At 35.6% G+C, this 13,858-nt stretch overlaps 1 protein-coding gene across 1 annotated transcript; it reads left to right on the plus strand.

Annotated features, from left to right (window-relative positions):
- The first annotated feature begins 8,609 nt into the window (after positions 1-8,609).
- Positions 8,610-12,456, plus strand: LOC127127162 (probable pectin methyltransferase QUA3). The gene is made up of 7 exons (XM_051056292.1): positions 8,610-9,289; positions 10,126-10,329; positions 10,455-10,665; positions 10,755-11,016; positions 11,171-11,545; positions 11,667-11,762; positions 11,940-12,456. Exons 1-7 carry the CDS (start codon positions 8,876-8,878, stop codon positions 12,145-12,147), a joined length of 1,770 nt encoding a protein of 589 aa, XP_050912249.1. The 5' UTR covers positions 8,610-8,875; the 3' UTR covers positions 12,148-12,456.
- The last annotated feature ends 1,402 nt before the right edge of the window (positions 12,457-13,858 follow it).

Here is a 13,858-nt window from a genome sequence, read left to right on the forward strand (position 1 = left end):
TTGAAGCAAGGGAAAAGGCTGAAAAGTCGAAGCTTTAATGCTTTAAAATTATGAACGTGCAACGACAATCACTCTAAAAGACATGTGCTCTCAGATAAGAGGGAATGACTCAAAGAGACAAGGGACATTTAGTCTACGAGATGACTAAAAAGTTTTCCACGATCTCTCCTCATCTTTATATCGAGAAAGTCAATCAAACGGGTCGACTCAAAAGTAGGTAACAATGGTAAATCAACAATCATAATTCATCCGACGAAGACAAGCATACTAAGGTGTTCTCGAGTACACAGAAGCCGCGTCACATCACCCCATACCTTTTCAGGTCACACGTCAAAGAAAAACGACAAAACGCTTCAATAATCGGATTACATTTATTGCTCACATCTCCATCACACTTTGGCAAAACCAAAGTTGCGCATGCCAACCGAAGCCTGGACAAACATTCTCAAAGGGCGACCACATACTAGAAGACTCCCATAACATCAAACATGCCCGACAAGTCTTAAAGGAAACTCTTCCATGCTGGCCAAAGACTCAGGACCCACTGTTCGGTATCAGCCAAAAACCCGAGACCCATTGCTCTGCGCTGATCAAAGATCCAATACCACGAGACCCATTATCCAACCCGACCCATCAAGATCAAGGTATAAATACCTTTGTAAAGGGTTTTCAGGCACACAATCTCTAATCTCCACTTTCACAATCACTATCTTGAACCATAAAATAACTTAAGCATTGAAGTGCTAACCATGCATATACCCCTAGGACCACCGTATATGAGATAATAAACATCAATTAATGACATCGCATCAAGACTGATACCTCTGGTTCAAGAAGTACCGTGATCGCAACCTTCGATCCACAATGTCGCATCATCATAGTGCATCGGAAGCTTCACATAGTTTCTGCAATCCTCACCATTTTTGGTCCCGCAATCCTCACCATTTCCGATTCCGAAACGAAATAATTTATAATAAAAGTGATCAATAGGTCCTTACGAAATACCTTCACTCTCGCTTCATTGATGAACATAGATTTCGTATTCACCACCTCATCAAAGAAGTAAGTTGTATTAGTTGTTATTGGGTCAAATAGTATATTCATCCAAGTCTCATATCGGGTAGTAGGAAGAAAATAGAATTTGAGTATTAATATAAATAGAGATAGTTAGCTTTACTTTTTTACACAACAACAAAATGTAGTATTTTGGGTGTATTGGGGTTTTGGATAGTTGTGTGTTTAGAGATAGTTTTTTATTTTTCTGTTTAAAAATAGTTTGCTGAAAAGATTTTCTATTTTTCCGTTCAAAAATAGTTAGTTGAGAGAGTTTACAATTATTTCATCCAAAAATTGTAGTTGAGAGAGAATTTACAATTTTTCCGTTAAAAAACTGCAGTTTTGAGGGTTTTCAATTTTCTCCTTAAAAATTGCAATTTAATGAGAGTGTTTCTAATTTTATTTTGTAAAGATTTGAATTTAAATAATGAATTTGTGAGATTTTATTTTTGAATATTTTTTTCTCTTTTTCTTTTGTGGGAATGATTCCGGTTGAGTAAAAAATTGTTTTTTTTGTTATTTTCTCAACAACCGGTATCAGAGTTAAAGTTCCGATCTGAGGAGGAAGGAAAAGTAACAATTATTCTGATCAAGATAAAAAGATAAAAATATTGAAGAGTAATAATTTTACAAATGTAGCTAATTATTATAATTATAATGATCACTTTGAAGATGAAGTTGAAGATAAAGTGAAAATATGTGAGAGTTTGAATGAAATGATGATTTATTGGGTCAAATAGTATATTCATTCAAGTCTCACATCGGATAGTAGGAAGATAATAGAATTTGAGTATTAATATAAAATAAAGATAGTTATTTTTATTTTTCTACACAACAGCAAAATATAGTCTTTTGGGGTGTATTGGGGTTTTGGATAGTTGTGTGTTTAGAGAGGGTTTTTTATTTTTTCATTCAAAAATAGTTTGTTGAGAGGATTTTTTATTTTTCCATTCAAAAATAGTTAGTTGGGAGGGTTTACAATTTTTCCGTCCAAAAATTATAGTTGAGAGAGAATTTTTAATTTTTCCGTTCAAAATTTGTATTTTGGAGGGTTTGCAATTTTTTCCTTAAAAATTATAATTTAATGACAGTGTTTCTAATTTTGTTTTGTACAAATTTGAAGTTAAATAATGAATTTGTGAGTTTTGTTTTTGATTTTTTCTTCTCTTTTTCTTTTTGTGGGTATACTTCTACGTGAGTAGAAATTTGTTATTTTTCCAACAACTGGTATCAGAGCTAAAGTTTCGATATGAGGAGGAAGGAGGAGTAATAATTATTCAGATCAAGATATGGAGAAGAGTAGTAAGTGTGAGTTGCGTTGAGAAACAAGTATGAGTTCTAAGTTCCGCATTGCTTAAAAAAGTGGAGGTTGATCACTTTATAAGTGAGATGACCCATACACATATCACCTTAAGGTTTTGGGTGAATACGTGGTGTCTTTCTCACTTGTTTGGATGAGTCTTTGATCTTTAAGTGAATATTTGACCCAATGTGTATGTTTCCCACTCCTGATGACCCACCAATGGTAACAGAGCCTAATTCGAGTATATGATCAATTCCTTGTGTTTAAAAGTCTTCTTGACATGGTGGTCAAGCGGCGTATGCCGTTGTAGTGCCCATGAAGAGTAATGGTATCTGTCAATGAAGGTACAAACATGTGATTGAAAGAGCTTCCGCTTGAGGAGAAATATAATGGATAAACTCACACTTGATGGGGGAGGTTGTTAAGAAATAAGTGTGAGTTGTGTTGAGAAAAAAATATGAGTTCTAAGTCCCACATTGCTTAGAAAAGTGAAAGGTTAGCACTTTATAAGTGAGAGGACTCATACATCCACCACCTTAAGGTTTTTGATGAATATGTGATGTCTCTCTCAATTGTTTAGGTGAATCTTTGACCTTTAGATGAATGTTTGACCCAAGGTATATACTTTCTCCTCATGATAATCCATCAATTGTGACACGTGCATGTATAATATATTTATTTTTGTTTGTGTATATTATTATCCATGGTATAAAATAATTTATAGACCATGTTACAAGGTTTGATACTTTTTCAAACTCTTTTAAAGAAATAAGACTAACGAAATTTGTCTAAATTAATAAATGACAAAGTAACTATTTATATGGACTAACTAGTAAAATATTTAAATTATTTTTCGATGAATTGAATTTGTTAAATTGATTTTGATTAAAAGTGAGTTAAAAGTAAAATATTTGTGTTTGGATACGTTTCTACAAAAGTGAATTGAAAACAAAACTAAAAATTTTTAACGTAAAAAACCTATTTAGACTTGAAAGGTATAAATCACAACTTTAAGTAGAATTAATTATGAAAAACACAATAGATTTTACTTCAGACCAATCGATCAATTTTAGATATTCAAAATCAATTTTACATGGTACAAACTCAATATCATACTAATATATATTTTGTTATGCGGTGAAAAAAATTATTTTTGAGTAAATTGATTATGTAAATTTGATTCTAGTTAATTGTGAGTTAAATGTAAAATGATATATATTTTTTTAATAATATTAAGTCAACAATCAACTTTAATATAAAAATTATATCTATATTAAAAATCTACAAACTTTAACTTTAATTAAAAATAATTTTTGAGATATAATCAATTATACTTAAAAAAAAATCAAACATCTCAAAATCATTTAAAAATCAATTCAACTCCCTTTCTCTTTTTTTTCAAACCTAAACCAAAAATTCATTATTCTTTTATGATCTTGGTAACAGAAATATTATCTTCTAAATTTTGTATTAATTTTAATAAAAATATATAACTAATTCGTTTTCAATACAAACTTTTATAATTGAGGCAGACACAAGTTAACATTAACATTCTTTTAAACTCAACATGAATCTATAGATTTTTTTTTAAATAACTATATTTTTCAATTTAAATTCTTAAATAATATATTTTTCAAATTAACTACGGAAATAACCACATTTTATTACTTATGCGCCAGTTGAACTAACACATCTATTATCCAATCAAAAGGAGGCGTCCTAGCCATTGGCACATGCATCGTGTCATGCATGTGAAGACGTCACATGCAATGACGCATGCATGTGAAGGCGCCACATGCATTAGCGCATGCATGTAGCAATGTGAGTGTGTGTCACATGCATTGGCGCATGCATGTAGCCATGTGCGTGTGTGCGTCCAAAGCAATGACGCATGCATGTGCACTGATCTATAAATACATAACATTTTCCCCATATTTTTTCACACAATTTGTTACTCTCATTCCATTTTCCTTCAATCTCCTTCAATTTTATTTTCTTTAAAATGTCTGTATATTCATATATTCACAAGAAAAATTCCGATTTAATCTTTTCAGTAGCGCAGTCTCCGATAAAGATCCGAGTTTGGAATATAGATACGTTCAAACGTCTTAACAGGACCTTGAACCATTAGTTAGATGACGAAATTACAGAGAGTGAAAGGATCAGAAGAATTCAATGGCTTAATACCACGTCCAATCAAAATGGAGAAGTTCGTTTATGGGTGAATATTAAGACTGACAAAGACGTTCACATGATGATGTATACTCCTTACAAAGTTGTTTTGATGTTTGTAATGACATAGTTATGTTGTTGTAATCGTATAATTATCCTGTTTATGTGTTGTATTTGTTAGTGATGGTATTTTATTTGTTGTAGTTTGTTGTGTTGCTGTTTATGTGTTGTATTTGTTTGTGATGGTATTTCCTCACAAAGTTATCATATGAAATGAATGATGTTTTTAATATAAAGCAAAAAAGTTACAATTAAAATTATCGTATTGTGTTTGTTCCAACACTGGGACAATTAGTACGATTATGACCAGACTGACGATATGAGCTACATAATCTAACCATTTTATTCGTCGTATCCATTTCGGTTCGAATACGGGTGCTGTTTGGGCGACCCTTTTTCTTTCTTCGCATCATTTCATTGTACTAGAGAATGTCCCCTTGATCTACAAGTCAGTAATTCTCTTTTGCTACCACTGAAAAGCTAATTTTGTAAACATTACAAATGCTTATGACTTTGTAAACGTCGGATAGTAAGTCGGGTGGATCCCGTCGAACCTTTGAACATGCCGCTATGACATGAGAGTAGGGCATACAAAAGGCTTGAAACTTTCTGCAGTCGCACCAACCTCTATCTAATTCCACTCGATAGTGTCCCGTCGACATGCTTTCATTGCGATCTATGGACTCAACAACACTGTACGAACCTTTAGTACAGTCAAACACTGTGACCACATGTGTGTTAGCTTTGACAACTTCCTCTTTAATGAATTTCATTGAAGCATCACTGAACAACTGCCCATATTGTAACATTGAACTCCATTTGGAACGTCTGGTCTCAAACATCGCCCATAGCCTGAAATAGGTTGCTTGAACTAAAGCCGTTATAGGTAGGTTTCAGATGGCTTTGAAGACAGAGCTCATTGATTCCACAAGATTTGTTTTCATGTGACCCCAATGTTGAACATTTGCGTATGCCCTAGTCCACTTCTCCAATGGAATATTGTCGATCCATCTTACTGCATCTGCGTTTGACAATCAGATGTCTTCGCGGTAGTGTTTGAAAGAAGGTTCTGTTAATGCATACCCTGTATTGACAACCTTCTTCCGCAATGTTTTGTCTTTGATCTCCCACATGAAATTTTGAGAGATATGTCTAATGCAGTAGACACGCGTCGACGAAAGATCCTGCCAACCATTATCAATATTTTTGTAGGCACTTACTATTGAAGGGTGTCAGTCTGAGATCAAACATAAGTTAGGCTGAGAAGCAACGTACAATCATAGGTTTTTTAGGAACACTCATCCCATCTGCAACACTCAACCTATCTGTAACACTCAACCTCTCTGCAACAATATGTCTCTATTGACTATGGGTGATGAACATCGAGAAACAATCTATAATATTGCGACATTTGTATATTATTACTTAATCTATATTGTTTATTACTTATTCTTATTTCCTAACAAAATGTCTCTATTGTTTATTACTTATTTTTACTTATTTTTACTTATGTTTTATTAGGACCCAAAGAGATTTCGATGTCGTGTACATGAATATGTACCACACGGTCCTTTGATAGAACCATATATTTGAGGATGCGATTTTGGTAATCTACTCAACATAGTCTCATACTCAGTTGACTACAAATTTATTCTTGCTTTGTTAGAAAGATGAAGACCCGAGACCTACACATTTCACCTTCCTTTCGATGAGTGTACCATTACACTTGAGGAAGCCTACATATTGTTAGGTCTACGTATCGATGGTAAGATCGTAAATGGTAGAGTTAACCAAGATAACTCTATATGCGATGAATTGTTGTGTGCCTCTTTGTGTGAAGACACAACTACGAGAGAGACTTTTGGTCAATCTAGAGGTCAAGGTATTAATTTTAAATATATTAAAAAATATTATTCAAATATAACATTAAACGAAGAATCTACCGAGTATGAAAAGATAATTAAAGCTTGGTGTTATATTATGATTTTATTTGGTAATTTTTTATTTCCTAAAAGTACTGGTAATACGGTAAATATTATGTATTTTCCGTTGTTACGAAACATAAATAAAGTAGACACATATAGTTGTGGTTCAACTGTTTTGTCCCATCTATATAGTTCATTGTGTAAAAATACCAAAAAATACTTGTACGTTTTATTCTTACGCCTATTTGCTACAAGCATGAGATTGGTCAAGACTTCCGTCACTCGCCCCAGTCAACGACAAACCATTCACATTCCCCTATGCAATAAAGTAAGTTTATATTTAATCTTCTAATTTATTAGACTTTATACTACAACTAACTATAACTAATATATTTTCAATCTTTTCGATCTAGGTGGTCAGTTAAAGGGATGAACTACAACAGGTGTCCCAAACACGCTGTAGTAGTCTATCGCAATCTTTTAGACCATATTGGACCAGACGATGTATTACTACTAAATAACTCTACATTTGATTTTCAAAAAAATTATCCAATTACATATCCTCTAATCATGTCATATTCTTGTACAGTTTATCTGGAGACTGTATCTGGGTCTTGATCATTAGGTTAACCATGATGATGTTGCAGTTTGGACAACAAAAACACCAATTATCCGATTCACTACTATGGAGATGCACCAGAGTGACCGTGTAAAACTGCAGTTCGACATGCAACAACAAATTCTAGAACCTCCGACGTGTTTGGGAGATTGACATCAATAAAGAGTCGATGACCAATGGGATTATTCCGATTGGAGAGACTTTGCAAAAGAGATGTGTCATCATTAGAGGAATCAACAACACCACATTTTAAACGAACTAGTCATACATGGTGCTATACCAACTCAACATTATATGACATGGTTTAGGTCGTTTACAACGCCACCGTTTGTGTCTGAGCCAAAGTATTTGATTGATCCACGCCAACGAGCTTCGTCATCAAACGGCCAACAATAAATCCCCGCCCAAGAACAATGTCAACCCACCCAAACCCAACGACCAACCTCACACCATCACCTTACCATATACACCCAACCACCAAACACTTAACCTCGCAACCAATTCATGCCACACACCCAAACTCAAAACCAAAAATCAATCCCTAACCACCAACAACCATATGCAGCCACCACAACAGTCTATAGCCCAAATGGTTCATACGATTCAGCGTCATGCCATCGCAACCCCCCACTAATGAACATCCAAACATCCCATCGCCACGACACCCAACCGTTGTTTGACTTTAGTACACCACAAGAACCATTGCTTCATTTTCAAAACGATTAAATGTCCCGATTCGGGCAACCATACCGTCTATAATCCATCCAACTACAACGATCCAACTACGACAACATGGACACCCAATTCAATTACGGAAGCGTCGGTGGCGACAACCCCCTAACTATTGGGGAGAAATGATGACAAATCTATCAAATACCGCTGAATCTTCCATCCGACCTTCACACCAGCCACCATTGCATCATGTCAGCACTCAAAGACCCCAAACACCTCAGGGAAATCGCGGGAGACCCCGAAGACAAGCAAACACACCTGAATGTGGAATAAGGGGGCGTTTCAATCGGGAGGGTAATTGATTTTCTTGTCAATTGTTATGTATTTGAACTTTATATTATAATATTATTTTTTATTTAAATATTTATTTTAATTATTTATAAATATATAAAAAAATATGCTTAGTGCATGCGCCACATACATTGTCACATACACTGATGTAGTGTATTCATGTGACTTCAAGGCATGCATGCGCCCAACCAAATGACACATATGCTCATTTGCAATGCATGTATGCGCCCTACCAAGTGGCGTCTGTGTTTATTGGAAATTAGATGCGTCAGTTCAACTGACGCATACGTAATGAAATGTAATTATTTCCATAATTATTTTAAAAAGTAGATTATTTTAGAATTTAAATTAAAAATGGTGGTTATTTAAAAAAAAATAATTCTAAATCCATATCATTATAATACTAATTAATTAATTAATAATAAATTACAGTAATCCAAAACCAGATCATGAGGATAATCAGATCCTGCATTTCCCCCTCTATTCTTTCACATCTCACTCAACTCTTAAATCCTCTCTCATTCTCATCCAAAAACAAAACCTCTAACAACACTTCATACAGACCAAATATCTCACACCCACAGACAAACACAGATACTGACACCCAAATTAATCCAGTTTACACATTTTCTAATTCCCTCAATAAAAAAAAACGATTTTGATATCAAAATCGAATAGCCAAATGGCTTATTAATCAGATCCATCTTCTTCTTCAAAATGGGTCACCCCAATTTCCCACCTTGGAAGCGCACAAACACTCGTCAATGGCGTCTCCTAGACCTCATTTCCATTGCTTTCTTTTCCTTACTCTTTCTCTTCTTTGTTCTCTTTTACACCACCCTTGGTGGCCGCCGGGTAGTCGGTCCATCTACCATCGACCCGCAACAGCGCACTCGCATTGTGGTGGCGATCGAGGAGGGGATGCCAAATGGGAAGATCATTGAGGCTTGTCCTGCTAGTGAGGCGGACCACATGCCGTGTGAGGATCCTAGACGGAATAGTCAGCTCAGTAGGGAGATGAACTACTATAGGGAAAGACATTGTCCTCTGCCGGAGGAGACAGCACTCTGCTTGATTCCGCCGCCTAAGGGGTACCGGATCCCGGTGCCGTGGCCAGAAAGCATGCACAAGGTTTAGTGTTAATTCATTGCTTTGTTTAGATATTGTTAAAAGAATGTTAAGTTGGTAATGTTTGTTTGCTTGTTATGCCATTAAGTAGTGATTTTGGGTAAAGTAAGAAGTATGAGCTTTTTTAAGCATTAGGATATTTGTATAAGTGGTGCCTTGTTATCTGAAATTTGGAGGGAGATATTGTGTTTGGCGAAGGACTTAGCAGCTTGCTTTTGTGGATTTTGAGTTTAAAATGACATGGAGGTTATGGTTTTAAATTGCGGTTGCAGGTGTTGTGATTGTGCTCATTGCGGTTGATGCGATGCACATTACGGCCATTGCAGCATGAATTTTAATTGTGAGGTGTGGGAAATATCCGGTTAAAAAACAAAGACTTGATGTTAAGTTTTTTTCGTTATATAGGAAGTAAACTGATTTTTTGGATTCTGAAAATTTGAATTTTGATGAAACATGAGCGAAATTGTCTGATGTGATTTCTAAACTTCTAATAGCGGTCAGACGCATGGTTTTAAGATGCATGGTACAACTAGGGTTCGATGCGGTTGCGGAGGCTACCGCAATTGCAGTTGTGGACTGCAATTTAAAACCATGATAGAGGTGTGTGTTTGGGATTGAAGTTATTGATACCTAGTTTGCAGTGTGATGAAACTGAGATGAGCCGAGAGGCCAAATTAGAATGCAGTTTGGAATGCAATAAAATTGAGAAAGAGGTGATAGACACAACGAATGATAAGAGAGGATATTAATCCATTCATGCATCTATTTTTGGAATGTTACTTATATTTGTCACTCTTTTATCTATATGTATAAAAGCATTAATAATATATTCTGTACAGATATGGCATAGCAACATGCCACACAACAAGATTGCTGATAGGAAGGGCCACCAAGGATGGATGAAACGAGAAGGTCAACACTTTTTATTCCCCGGCGGCGGTACAATGTTTCCAGATGGAGCAGAGCAATATATCGAAAAACTCAGTCAATACATTCCCATAAAGGGAGGTGCTCTGAGGACTGCACTTGACATGGGGTGTGGGGTAAGAGATATTTTCCTGTTTTCTTTTTAGGTCTTGCTACAATTTATCCAGTGTCCGTGTCTGGATTCCCGTTTCGTAGGAATTTATCACCGCTTAACATTTGAATTCATACCATTTTTCTACAGGTTGCTAGTTTTGGAGGATATTTACTAGCTCAAAACATTTTAGCTATGTCTTTTGCTCCAAGAGATTCACATAAATCACAGATACAATTTGCCTTGGAAAGAGGAATACCGGCTTTTGTCGCTATGCTTGGGACTCGAAGACTGCCATTTCCTGCATTTGGATTTGACTTAGTTCATTGTTCTCGGTGTTTGATCCCATTTACAGCCTACAGTAAGTTCTGCATCACAACTCACTTTACAGATATCTTCAATTTTTCTACTTGCTTATCACTTCCTTATGCAGTAAAATTTTCCATGCAGATGCAACTTATTTCCTTGAAGTAGATAGATTACTTCGCCCTGGTGGATATCTAGTAATCTCCGGTCCGCCTGTTCGGTGGCCTAAACAAGAAAAAGAATGGTCAGATCTCCAGGCTGTTGCAAAAACCTTGTGTTATGAACAGATTACTGTAGATGGTAACACTGCAATCTGGAAGAAGCCGGCCGGAGATTCGTGTCTTCCTAACCAAAATGAATTTGGTCTCGAGTTATGTGATGATTCCGGTGACTTAAGTCAAGCTTGGTAATTTCCAGCATACTATTGCTAGTTTGAGTTACTTTTCTGTTTATTATCCTTGCATCTCTTCTTGCCTTGTCTAGTGAATTCTAACATTGTTAAAATATCTCTTATTGATTAATTACATTGAGTTGTGAAACTAAGTTGATCAATTTTGTAGGTACTTTAAATTGAAGAAATGTGTAAGTAGTACATCATCTATCAAAGGAGATTATGCAATTGGAACAATTCCAAAATGGCCAATGAGGCTAACTGCCGCACCTTTGAGATCCACTCTCCTGAAAACCGGTGTTGATGTATACGAGGCCGACACTAAGCAGTGGGCGAGGAGGGTTGCGCACTATAAAAATTCTCTGAACATAAAGTTGGGGACTCCATCGATACGCAACATCATGGACATGAATGCTTTGTATGGAGGTTTTGCAGCTGCCTTAAAATCTGATCCCGTGTGGGTAATGAATGTAGTTCCGGCTCAAAAGCCACCTACTCTTGATGCGATCTTTGACAGAGGCCTTATTGGGGTCTATCATGATTGGTGAGTTTTTGCTTAAAGCCTCCCTTTTTCTTTGTTGACATGATTAAAAGTAAGATATGTTGTGGAAATTTCATGCATTGCAATGATAATGGATATATTTTCTCGGTTATATTGTTCGCAGGTGTGAACCTTTTTCAACATACCCTCGAACATATGATCTGATCCATGTGGTTAGCATTGAATCGCTTATTAAAGATCCAGCTTCTGGTAAAACCAGGTATTTTTCTTGCTTAACTGCTTATATGATATCATACCCTCCGGTATCCTAAGCTCTTAATCTATCGATTTAAGAGATCTTTTTATTGGATCAAGACTTGTGACTTTACAGATCTCGATGAATTGATCGAATTCCTAGATAAAAAACTTTTCCCATTTATTGTTTACAACATTGCAGATGCAACATTGTTGATTTGATGGTGGAAATTGACCGCATATTGCGGCCAGAGGGAACCATTGTGGTGAGAGATGCTCCTGAAGTAATCGACAAAGTAGCTCGCATTGCTCATTCAGTGAGGTGGAAGCCGACCATTTACGATAAAGAACCTGACTCACACAACAGCGAAAAAATTCTAGTTTTGACCAAGACATTCTGGAAGCTCTAATTCTCATCCCAATTACATATGTGTAATTAAGGTAAAATTCCTTTGATTGTCCAGTGGTGGTGTCAAAGATATATCTTTCTTTGCATCAAAGAGAAGCAGTCTTGTAACTTGGTCATGTAAAGAAGACTGTAAAGTTAGGGAATGGCAAAAAATGGAAAACTTGTGCAGTTCATGTGGAGAGCATATATGTGTTCATTATATTTTCTCTTAGCTTCATGGATGAATTGTAATTCAATTTTTTTTATTTAACATTACTTATTCATTGAGAAAAAAGAGTTAATCATAATTCTAATCCAGCTATATTTTGCAGTTTTTGTTCTATTTTTTCTTCTCATTATTATTATTATTATTATTATTATTTTTATTTTATTTTTAATAATAATTATTTATCATTATTTTTCTCTTTCATCTGATGGATATATGAGATGATTTACACTAATTGTTGAGAAAGTATTCTAGACAATTTTTTTTTATTGAGAGGAGGACATAAGTCCAAGAAGAAAATTACACGGGTACTAACCGTGGGGTGAGGAGCCCTAACAAGTCACTTTCTAACAAGTGAGATATACAAGAAGGACAACACTCAAAAATACAATTCTCTTGAGTGAGATAATCCCTTTCTAGCAAGAGCATCAGTGCACAAGTTAGTTTTACGATAAATATGTGTAACTCTAATCTTCCTATAAAGGAGGTAATATCTGATCTTAGGGATTAATTTCCTATTTCAGAAGATGTTGCTTGTGTTGTTTTTATTGATATCTTTTACCACTTGCTAAGCATCTAAATTAACATCAATGCGTGTGAATTCCATCTCTATAGCAAGCTTCAGGCTTTCATAGACTCCCCATGGTTATGATTGGTTATGATGTATAGTTGTCACAAATTCCAATATATTTAGAAAATCCTCTTAACCATTCTCCGTCATTCCCTCGAATGATATCACCACAACTCGCATTATCATGTTTATCTCTAGCACAATCAGTGTTCAACTCCACTCTCCCCATTGTAGATGCATCCCACTTGATTAATTTTAACTCCCTATAGTGATCTTTATTTGTGTCCGTCGCCGCTTCCGCTTTTTTATAATCATGCACAAACATATTAATATGAGCTTGCGTCTGTCGCCGTTTCCCGCTTCCGCTTTTTAATAATCATGCACAAACATATTAATATGAGCCCCATGTTTTATAGTCTAGAATAGTTTTCTTCATGCAATTATTTGTTGTACTAAACGCATAGATTATGACAAGCATTTGCCCAAAACACTTATCATGTCACCCTATATTATTAGGCAAATTACTATAAATCCAATGCTTTAGGTCACATGCAAAAAAAAAGAAACTCTCATCTAGTGTGAACCGCTGCAATCCAGAGCGCCATAGCACGCGGATAATCCCAGAGAACATGTAAGGTATCATCTTCCACATCCCTACATAAAGAGCACATCACACTCCCAATACCAAAACGAAATTTCTTGACGTTGGTAATAAAGCCATCATGCATGAGCAACCAAAGAAAAGTCCGCGTGCGCTGATTGGCATGCAATCTCCAGACATCATGCCAAACATCATCATCCATTGGCATATTATAATCATCTAGCATGCTGTACATAGTGTTCACCGAAATTTTGTTGCAATGCTTTCCAGTACCAACAATTTCATCCGGTCTGACATCAACTGAAGGAGGTAACATGCTAGCAATCCTACAACGA

This window comes from Lathyrus oleraceus, chromosome 3, assembly GCF_024323335.1.
Source record: "Lathyrus oleraceus cultivar Zhongwan6 chromosome 3, CAAS_Psat_ZW6_1.0, whole genome shotgun sequence".
Taxonomy (NCBI): Eukaryota; Viridiplantae; Streptophyta; class Magnoliopsida; order Fabales; family Fabaceae; genus Lathyrus; species Lathyrus oleraceus.

What these genes read in the sequence shown, in the direction of transcription:
- LOC127127162 (XM_051056292.1), top strand. Translation starts at nt 8,876, where the DNA reads ATGGGTCACCCCAATTTCCCACCTTGGAAGCGCACAAACACTCGTCAA. An exon ending in GGCCAGAAAGCATGCACAAG is followed by an intron (nt 9,290 to 10,125) that starts GTTTAGTGTTAA and finishes TATTCTGTACAG; the next exon opens with ATATGGCATAGCAACATGCC. An exon ending in CACTTGACATGGGGTGTGGG is followed by an intron (nt 10,330 to 10,454) that starts GTAAGAGATATT and finishes ATTTTTCTACAG; the next exon opens with GTTGCTAGTTTTGGAGGATA.